Source organism: Castor canadensis, chromosome 15 (genome assembly GCF_047511655.1).
Source record: "Castor canadensis chromosome 15, mCasCan1.hap1v2, whole genome shotgun sequence".
Classification (NCBI taxonomy): domain Eukaryota; kingdom Metazoa; phylum Chordata; class Mammalia; order Rodentia; family Castoridae; genus Castor; species Castor canadensis.
The window spans coordinates 28,642,568-28,653,174 of NC_133400.1; the positions used below are offsets into that span (position 1 = coordinate 28,642,568).

At 48.3% G+C, this 10,607-nt stretch overlaps 1 protein-coding gene across 5 annotated transcripts in view; it reads right to left on the minus strand.

Moving 5' to 3' along the window:
• Nucleotides 1-6,923: 6,923 nt before the first annotated feature.
• Nucleotides 6,924-10,607, minus strand: part of Slc12a3 (solute carrier family 12 member 3) — a 30,255-nt gene continuing 26,571 nt past the window's right edge. For all 5 annotated transcript variants that reach the window (XM_074055964.1, XM_074055967.1, XM_074055966.1 and 2 more), the window contains one exon: nucleotides 6,924-8,095. In XM_074055964.1, the coding sequence (XP_073912065.1) occupies nucleotides 7,954-8,095 (142 nt within the window). In that variant the 3' untranslated portion in view covers nucleotides 6,924-7,953. The remainder of the gene's footprint in view (nucleotides 8,096-10,607) is intronic.

The window sequence follows — 10,607 nt, forward strand, 5'->3', positions numbered from 1 at the left end:
GGTGCTATGGGGAAGTGGTCCAACATGTAGGAGTTGGAGCCTAGTGGAAGGAAGTGAGGTCACTGGGGGTGTGCCCTTCAAGGGGATAGTAAAAGCTCAGCTGCTGCTTGCATGTTCTCTCTCTCTCTCTCTCTCCCTCTCCTCTTTTCCCTCCCCCAGCTGGTATAAGTTGAGCATCTTTGCTCCACCACCTGTTCTCCACTGTGGTGCTTCTTTCTGCCTCTCCACAGGCCCAGAAACAATGGAACCAAGTGAGCATGGACTGAAACCTCTGAAACTATGAGCCAAAATAAGCCTTTCCATCTTATAAACTGATTATCTCAGGTATTTTGTCACAGCAATGGAAAGTTGACTAACATACTTGCCCTACTACCCCAAACTTCCTCACCTTAACTAACCCTCTAGGAAAAGACCCATTAAGGGAAGCTGGTGGAATTCGTCTTAGCAGCCTTTCTGGTCTGAAGGCTCCCCTGTGTGCAGGTACATCTGTTGACTTCTAGGACTATCTCCAAGACCTTGCTCAACTGGCTTTGACAACTGGCTCCCAAGCTTCCTCTCTGTCCCTTCCCATTTTGCAACTCCAGGATCCAGCTCACATTGCTCACTGTGCACCCTCCACTCACCTTCATCTTGTGTATGTCCACTCTCACCCCCAGTGGTATGATCCATTCAGTCTTCATTCTTCTGGTCAGTACAGGAACGTTGACTGAATGCCTGCCCTGTGCTGGGGACTTGGGTGCAAAGATGACCCAGAGCTGCTTACAATCAGAGCCGACCTTTAGCCATCCAACCAATTCAGCACCGAAATATCCTGTGCCCTGAGTTCCCTCCAGGTACCCAGGCACTCCCCTGAGCTTTTACCATCCAATGAGTAAAAGTTCATGTCAATTACCACCTCCATGGAGCTCACGTCACAGACCCCTTAGCATTTGATAGTGCTCGAAAATGGCTACAATGACATGCGCGCACACTGACCTCGCGTTCCCTTCTCTCTTTCCGGAGCACTACACACCCTTTTTGTCCTCCAGTTCCCTGCCCTCCAAGCCTCTCCAACTCTCACAGCTCATTTTCAGCTTTGCCACCCACCTTGGAGCTCATGCTGGGCCACTTCCAAATAACTTTTGTCAAACTGCCTTGTTCTTCCATCCTTCTTGCTTTGCAGCCCCATTGCCAAAAACACATCACTCTGTCTTCACATTTGCTTTCTGATTTGGTGTCCAAGAGGATGTGCCTTGTGCTACCAGGTCACAAGGACATGGTAGGCAAGGACAGGTGTCTCTAGACTTTGCATCTTTGGGCTGCAGATTTCACCAGTGTCTTTCCTGCTGCTTGGCCAAAATTTCCTTGCATCTTTTTGTTTTTGTTTTTGTTTTTGTGGTACTAGAGTTTGAATTCAGGACTTTATACTTGCAAGGCAGATGTGCTACCACTTGAGCCACCCCTCCAGTCCTTTTGTGTGTAAGTATTTTTGAGATAGGGTCTCACTATTTGCCCAGCCTGGCTTTGAACCATGATCCTTCTGATCAGTAGGATTAAAGGCATGAGCCACAGGCATGTGGGCCCTTGCACCTTTGATTCATCATTTCTATCTCTTCCTCAATTTGGCCTCCTATGTCTTCTGATTGTGTCTTAAATCCTTTCGACCTGTAAATGCGCTCTGGTCTCTATTACTCACCCCACCCTGCCACAGACACATGTTGCTCAATGAATCAAAATTTCCCAGCACCTTTGTGGTGAGGTGGAGCTATGCAACTTACTTGGTTAATGGGCTTTGAGAGGAAATGCATCACTGCTGGGCTGCAGGGGTTAAAAGAGAAAGCATGGCCCTGCAGCCCTCTTTTCACTTCTTCAACCAGCTGCAAGTTGCTGGTTGAAATGGTGGCCTTACAAGATGGGAGGAGTTTTGATCTCTGAGTCTTGATGTGGAGAAGAGGGACACTGAAGAGCTGCCTGAGCATCACAGGAGTATTTGTAAGAAGAGAAAGAGAGCCAGGCGTAAGTAGCTCACACGTGTAATTTCAGCTACAAAGGTGGCTGAGATCAGGAGGATCATGGCTCAAGGCTAGCCCAGGTAAAAAGTTAGCAAGATATCATCTCAACCACTAGTGATTGGCAGGCTGGCATGTGCCTGTCATCTCAACTACGAGAAAGGCATAAATAGGAGGACTGTGGTCCAGACCAGTCCTGGGCAAAAACGCAAGACACTGTTTGAAAGATAAATAACTGAAGCTAAAAGGGCTGGGGGTACAGCTCAAGTGGTAGATCAACTACCTAGCAAGGACAAGGCCTTGAGTTCAACCTACACACACACACACACACACACACACACACACACACACACACACAGAGAGAGAGAGAGATCACAATATAGAGTAATCATAGCACAGCCTAACATCATCCTGGCTAATGTATTCCCTAAGACAACAACAATCAAATCTCCCCTTGAAGATAGAAGTGACCTCAAGTTTCCACCGTTTCCTCAGTCTCTCCACTGCTGGCTCACTTGAATATAAGGTTTGCAAGGATGTCTTCCTCTTTCCTTTAGTCCCCACACTTTCGTTCCTAGTCCCTGGTCCCTGACCCAACCCTTTACCAAAGTATTCTCTGTAAGGCTCCAGTGACGCAACAACTGCAGGTTCGACAGCAGTTTCTGTGTCGAACAGCTTTGGCTGTTTGCAGCTACTGCATGGGCCTCCTCTGTCCTTTGACCCCTTCTCCGAAGACTTCTTGTTACCTGGATTCCCACCCCTCTCCCCATCCCACCAGTGCTCTTTTTAAGCCACTGTGATGGCTGCCTCCTTTTCCTCCTGACTCCTACTAAAACTCTTCCCAAGGTTTGATCTCAGCTTTCTCTCTTCTGTCTCTCTGGATTGCACCTACACTGAGGCTTCAATATCCTTGACCTCGCTGTGACTGTCTTATCTGCTGATGGTCACAGCTCTCAAGAGCTTCAGGCTAACAGCCAAAGTTCTTGAGTTCTAGGACCACAATTCTGACTGCCCGGATGTGCTCACGAGTAAAGTGCCAAAGTCAAACTCATTTATTCTCTTTCCCTGTGGCATTAAGCCTTTGTCCCTCACCCCCCGCCCATATTACATGCTTTCTTCAATCTTAAAACTGCCCAGGCTCAACTTCTGGGACCCTGACTCCACTCATCCATCCGTAACAGTCGTTGATTCCCAGTTCTGTGAAGAACTATTTCTTTCTACTATCCTCTGTACCTTCCCTCTTCTCTGTTCTGCCTTTTCTTTGGGGGTGGGGATGCTGGGGATTGAACTCAGGACCTCACACGTCCATCTGCCTCTCTCAGTGTTGAGCCTGGTTGAATTGCCAGTAGGATTCTGCACAGCCTCCTCCCAGAGGGTGCCTGCCTTTTCTCTTCCCACCTGGCCCATCTCCTATAACCAAGCTACCTAAGGCTTGGCTTTCCTGCAGTAGTTAGCAGCTCTGGATTGCCTGTGAGCTCTCCAGCCTGGTAGCTGGGTCTTTCCATTCTGACTTTCTCACTCTTATTTTCCATGTGCCAACCCTTATCCTCCTTGAAAACTGGTTTATTTCTGGTTCTTCTGGCATGCCTAAGGATGTCCTTATCAAGCTATTCTTGCCACCTGGATCACCTCCTCCCAACCCCAGCTCCCAGGACTATCTTTCTGTTGAATCCCAACCATCTTTCAAACCCCTTTTCAATACTAAATTCTCCATAGACACTTGGTGGGTTTGCTCCCTCTTTTACCACCTGGGAGCATTTTATTTGTAACTTTTTTATGAGCTATAATAAAAAACACGCATCCTTTTTTGCCACCATCTTTCATCTGTAAACCATTCTTCTCTCTGGCCTCCCAGACAGGTGGCTCTTCTTAAGTTTTTTTAGAAAGGGAATTTGTTGTGGCTCCCTTTCAGGAAGTGGGTAATTATGCCTTCAGTCAGGATTAAACCTCTCTACAAGTGGGGAACTACCAGTGGCCTGGCTTTCCTGGACCCCCGTTTCTGTGAACATTCTTAAAGCTGGTAGCATTTTCTTTTCTGACAACTTGAGCTGTGCACAATCACAAGTGAAACCTGGCTGCTTTGCATGTGTTTGGGGGCCTCCTGGCCAGGTGGTGCTTCTGGAACATTCCAGCTGGTCTCAGTCCTGTGAAAGCCACCTCCCCATGACCACACTGAAGAGGCCAGGCAGATGTCTAAAGTGAATTCAATCTAAACTGGGACTCTCTGTGTACTGATGAGGCCCACAGCTGCCTTCTCCGGGAAACAGAAAGCTTACTGGGTGGAAAATGTACCTATTTCAAAGCTGAAACAAGTCTAGCCAGGAGCTGAAGGAAGATGCTCACTCTGGAGGCTGAAATGCCAAGGGGAAAATTGGGAGCTAACTGACTGGGCAGTGACTTCCGGGGAGATACATGAAAGTCCTTGCTTCTGCAGCTGGGGTGGTAGTGGCTGGGGCTGGCCTGGGCCTCATGAACTACCTGTCTGTGGGTCAGGTTTTCCATGCACAGCAAAAGGCAGGACATAAGGGATAAGACTTCTTACCACTAATACAATAATGTGAAGTGTTTTGTCACCCAAAGACAGCATAGACCAGAATCTGTTCTCCTCCTCTGACCAACAGGTCACATGATACCCTGGCGTGCCTTGGAGATTCCCATCCAGAGCTCCCCCAGCAGGGCAGCAGGATGAGTGGGCTGGGAGGCTCAGGGAGGTGAGTAAAGAATGTGATCCCTTCCCCACTCTCCCATCCCTGGCTGCCACCACAAAATTGATCAGCCATGTACGGGCCAAAGCAGTCACTGATTGGCAGGTCAGCTGTCTGATGACACCTGTTCCGGTCCAATTCTCTGATTTCACACACTGAGGCCAAGAGGTTAAGGGGTACCTCTAGGTCACACAGCCAATTTTAGAGAGAGACAGAAACTCAAAACCAAGTCTCCTGGTGGCCACACCAGAGCTCTTTCCACACAGCATCCACCTCTCATTTTGAGATCTTGTGATCCAAAATGCAGGGAGAATTTCCCAAAGGCTGAGGACAGCCGGCTCCCACAAATCTATAAATGCGTGTAAGACAATTGAGTGAAAATAAACATCTACTGTAAATATTCATGTAGAAATCTGGTGATATGGCCTGTAGAACCAGGAGAAAAGTTCAATTAAGGGTTGAAAAAACAATGACTTTTTCTAAACACTCAGCAGATTTGAAAACACTGTGTTCCCAAACAAATAGGTTCTGTTGACTGAGTGAACATGTTTTTATCCATTTCATGATTTGGGGCCTCACTGTTAACTCAAACTGTGTTGTTTTTTTTTTTTTTTTTCTGGCCAGACCTGCAATTCCAGCACTCTGGAGACTGAGGCAGGAGGACTGTGAGTTTGAAGCCAGCTGGGGCTACGTAGCTAGACACTGTCTCAAAAAACAGTTTTTTATAGAACTATTATTATTGTCAAAAATTACTATTTCCAACATAGAGGGGAAAAAAGTTGTTTTTTTTTTTTTTTTTTTTAATGCCCAAAGCCAAAACATTCTCTGCTCTTGGAACAAGGATTTCTGAAAATTTGCCAGGAACTCTTCTTTCAGGTGACTCCAAAAAGGCAAGCATTCCCTGGTGGAGACTGCATCTTCCCTGGAGCTCAAGTCATGGCCCAGAGGAAGCCCATCTCCAAGGTCCCTGGGCCACAGAGCAGCACCCCTGACAAACTTGGCCAGCTGTTTGTCTTGTTCAGAGAGCCCTATATGGTGCTGGGCTCCCAGAGTCTTTTGACTTCCCAGTAGGAGGACCTGAGAAACACTAAAATTTTTGGGGTTCGAACCTAAAAGCTGGCAGTCTTCATGACCAAGTGATCTTGGAGGAAGCCAGCAAAACCCAAAGATGGCCCATCCTTTGGCCAGCTCAGGGGCATTAGAACAAGGCACAGCTCCATCTTTCTGCCTTATAGCTCTGCCTAGAGCCCCAGACGCCTTTCGTTTCTCCTGGCCTGCTGGTGGTTGCTGTTTCTGCATGCACATTCCACTCTTGCCCCCTAGCTTTGTGGGTACCACCATTCTGGGGGTTTCAGTATGGAGCAACCCAAGCACAGTCTCCTGAGCCAGGTCCTGTCAGGCTCCTTTCTCCACCTCCATCTTCCTCAACTGGTCTCCCACCTCTGTCCCCACCTCACATTCACCCACGTGGCCTACCTGCCGCCTAACCCACTTCTGCCTCTTACTGGTGGTTCCTTCCATCTGGCCCTGGGCTGGGTTGGAGCTGCTCCTTCCTTTCTGATCCTTTGCCAATCTTGCCATATTCCCCTTTTCCCCTCTCCCAATATCTTGTCCTCCATCCTTAACCACACCTGTAGTGAGTGCCCTTCTACTAGACTCCTTCATTCTTGCCTCTTCTTGTTGCTCTCTTAACACTCCCACCCTCCATCCATCCCTTCCTCACATGCTCTGTTACCTTTTTTCCCTGCGGGGTGGGCTGGAAAATGCCCAGCAGTGGCCTGTCCCCAGTCCATGGAGCACCCTGTGTGGAAACACACACAAGGCACAGAGGAAAGTCAATCTGTTTTTCTTTCTTTCCTTTCTCTTTTCTCCTTTTCCTTTCCTTTCTCCCTCCCTCCCTCCTTTTCTTTCTTCTTTTTGTAGGACTGAGGTTTGAACTCAGGACTTCATGCTTGCAAAGCAGGTGCTCTACAGCTTAAGCCATGCCTCTAGTCCATTTTGCTCTGGTTAATTTGGAGATGAGGATCTCAAGAACTATTTGCCCGGGCTGGCCTCAAACCACAGTCCTTCAGATTTCAGCTTTGCAAGTAGCTAGGATTATAGCTGGTACAGCTATACCAGCACTGGTACCAGCCCGGAATGTTTTTCAAATCGTGCATCACCACCCACTAGTGAATCCAAAAATCATTTTAGTGGATTGCAACCAACATTAAAAAGAAATAGGCCTGGGAACAGTGGCTCATGTCTGTAATCTTAGTTACTCGGGAGGCAAAAAAGTTCATGAGTCTCCATCTCAACCAGTAGCTGGGTGTGGTGTGCACACCTGTCATCTCAGCTACACAGGAAGTGCAAAATAGGAGGACCTCAGTGCAGGCCAGCCTGGACATATACTTAAGACCTTAATCCCCAAAATAACTAAAGCAAAATAGGGCTGGGGGGTATGGCTTAACTTGTAGAGCACCTGCAAAGCACAAGACTCTGAGTTTAACCGCAGTACCACCAAAACAAGAAAGAAAAGAAAAGAAAGAGAAAGAAAGGGAGAAAAAAGAAATGGAGAACAGAAAATATTGTATTGGCATGTGTCACCCATCATGAGTATTGTTTTGTGCATGTCCAGGGTCTCCTTATGTACAACTGTATTTCTTACTGTTTTCAAACCAAAGAAGTTTTAAAATCCAGGGTCTTAGAGGCAATGAAGACACTGAAGAGCCAATATTGAAAGTGACAGGAGTGAGCAGTGGCAGAATTTTACATTATTATGTAAATAAGAATAAGAATAAGAATAATAAGAATTTTACATTATTGTGCAGCCTCAAAGGGCCCTGTGGCGCCTTCCTGGGAACTTGGGCAGGTCCTACTGGTGGGCTCCCTGCTCTCCGGGCTGGTGGAGGAAGGAGGCAGAGTTTGGGGACTGTTAACCAGGGAAGGTCTGCAGAAACTGCCAAGAGGCAGAGCCAGCACTCAGACTTAATTAGCACACAAATCAACACTGAAATCTTAATTAATGGTCATCAAGATCAAAAGGAAAACATTTTTAAGAGATAGGATCTTTCACAGAATTTTCCATGAAGCTCCATCTGCAATTTCTCCAATCCATAAAAATGAGGCCCAGGAGCCGTGTCCAAGGGAGGTGGGGTCCATTGAGACCATCATGGTGGACTCAACATGCGACAGGTGAGGCTCCTCTCCAGGACTGGAGCTGAGTTCTGACTTGTCCCCTATACACACTTGGCTTCAGGCAGGGATCCCCAAGCCTGGAGTTACTGGCAGTAAAAGGTGAGCACGCTCTCCTGGTTTCCACGGATCAGGATGACGGGAGGTCTGAGATCCTGGGACAGGGTCTCCAGCCAGGCCATGTAAAGTGAGCTGGGACACTTTCCCTTCCTCCCAATGGGCAAGGTGCTGTAAGGCAGGAAGAAGCCAAAGCAGGGTTATTCAGGGCCCTCCCCACTCAGTCCAGCCTGGGGTTTGTTTCCGAACAACACATCTGTTTAGTGCCCCCTTCAGAACCCTTCTCACCACCCTTGAAAAGACCTCCTGCTCTCCTTCAGAGCATTACTCAATTGTACCTTAGCATGAAACATCTCCAAAGGCTTGGTCTGCATCCCCTGTGATCTTAGTCCACCAACCATCACAACCTGTCCCTACTGCCCTCAACCTTGCTCACGCCTACAGCCAACGTGGCTTTCTTTCTCTTCCTAAATAAATGCCAAGCTTGCTCCTGCCTCAGGGCCTTTGCATTTGATATCTCTCTACCTGGTAGGCAGCACCCCCAGCTCTTCACCTGCTGGCTCCTTTCAGTGACTCAGGTCTGTGCTCAAATGCAACTCCTCTAATCACCCCTTCCAAAGGAGGTGACCCACATTTCATCCTAGTCCCTTGTTTTATTGTCTTCGTAGCCCTTTAGTTATCTAAAGAGCATCTTTGGGTGTTGTTTGTCTGTCTCCCCCCAAATGTGTGTTTGCACACATGCAGGCCAGGTTGGTCCTGCCCCCCACTCTTGCCCCTGAGTTGGGTTCAGTGTGTATTTGTTAAGCAGAAACTCCCATGTCATCAGGCCACCCACATCACGCCAAGCTTGCTTCTCCAGCCACACACCCCCTGAGGTCACAACATGATGATGTGCCCACGTGACACAGCTGAGTGTCCTAGTCCTGCCCCCTGGCCTGTGGAAGCTGCAGAAGCCAACTCCACCTCTGGGGGCCCCTCATCTGAATTGTGCAACACTGCAAATAACAGCCTGTGAATGCTGTTTGGTCGTGTTTTCCCGGCTATTTCAGGAACTGACTTTTCTTCCATCTTGAGAATTCCCAAAATGTATTGGGATGGCTGAAGCTACCCAGCTCTCAGCTCCTGGGGAGGTGACACCTCACAGACCCTCTGGCGCTATGTGAAGTCAGGCGCCAGTGTCTTAAATGGGTCTGCCCTTGACAGGCTGTTTTCCTTGAAGTTCATCCTGGTCATTATTTCATCTGAGCTGCAACACAGCCTGGACATGGGCAAGGCCCCCACAAGTCCACCTGCCAAGCTAGGGAAGCCAGGCAGGTGGAGGATGCCATGCCTTGCTAGAGTCCATAGCTCCGACTCTGGCACCAAGAAGCTACCTGAGTTATTACTTTGCCATGTCTCGGCTGTGTGGCTTTGGCAAAGCATCCAACTGACCCTGAACCTCAGTGGGAACAGAGATCCCTCCTTTGTAGGATGTCTGTGTGCTCTGAAGAAAACGGAGCACACCAGGTGACCAAGCCAGCACTAGCAGAGCTGGGACTCCAAGGGCCTTGGGAATTTCCCACCAGCTGCCTCTCTCACTGCAGCCTCTGCCACCCCCCATTGAGGGCTGAGGAGGGAAGCTGGGGTCCCTGGACAGCTGTCTCAGACTGAAAATGTCACCATCAGAGGGTCACTTGGGACAACCACTGCCCTGTTTAAAAGGCCAGGTCCCAAGGATTGGGGAAGAGAGGGAGGGAAAAAGAGCATCTTGTTAAGCACTTGTCATCTTCGTTAGGGTTTAGTGACTTTGGGATGGGAGGATAGTGAAACCAACTCTCCGGATTTGACAGGTTGCCCAAGGCTGCTGACCTTTGGGAAATGCTGCAGTATTTCAGTATCCACAGGCTTCAAAGGCCATTGGGAACAGGTGACTGCATGGTGGGGCAGGGGACAGCACTTTGTGGCTTCAGCATGAAGTGTCCTCCCCCAGCGGAACCTGTCCACCTGTCCCACGGCTGTGCCTTTAACTCGTGTCATCAATGACATGCTCCATTCCTGCCCCCAGAATGTGCTCCCATCAGACTAGTAATCTTTAGGGAGAAAAAAACCACTCTGGAGCAAAGGAGTTCAGAATTCTGAATTGTGTTTAGAATTGTGTGTCTTGGCCACAGAGAAGCCTTGGATCTAACCCAGACATGGGCCCTTTGTCCTGTGACAGAACTGAAGCCACAGGTTCCCAGATCCAGTCCTGCTTCCCCTCTGTAGTGTCCTAGGCTAGTGGTTTAACTGTTGAGGCAATTTCCTCTTCTAATGTGGGACCACTGAAGAATATACCTAAAATAGGTCTTGAAAATTAGGACTGGACATGGTTGTATAACATGGAATTACTTCTGTAATCCCAGCTACTCAGGAGGCAGAGGTAGAAGGATTATGGCCTGAGGTTGGCCAAAAAGCATGGACCTTATCTGAAAAACAAACTAAAAAGCAAAAGGACTGGGGTGTGGCTCAAGTAGTAGAGTGCTTACCTAGCAAGCAAAAGGTCCTGAGTTCAATCCCCAGCACACCCCCTCCAACAAAAAGAAAAGAAGAATGAAAGAATATTAATAAGGCCCCAATGCCTTGAGTATCACAGAGGCTCAGTCCATCAAATGTAGTATCACTATTTTGATTATTTCAATTTGGCTTTGAAGAGAGAGGTGTTATT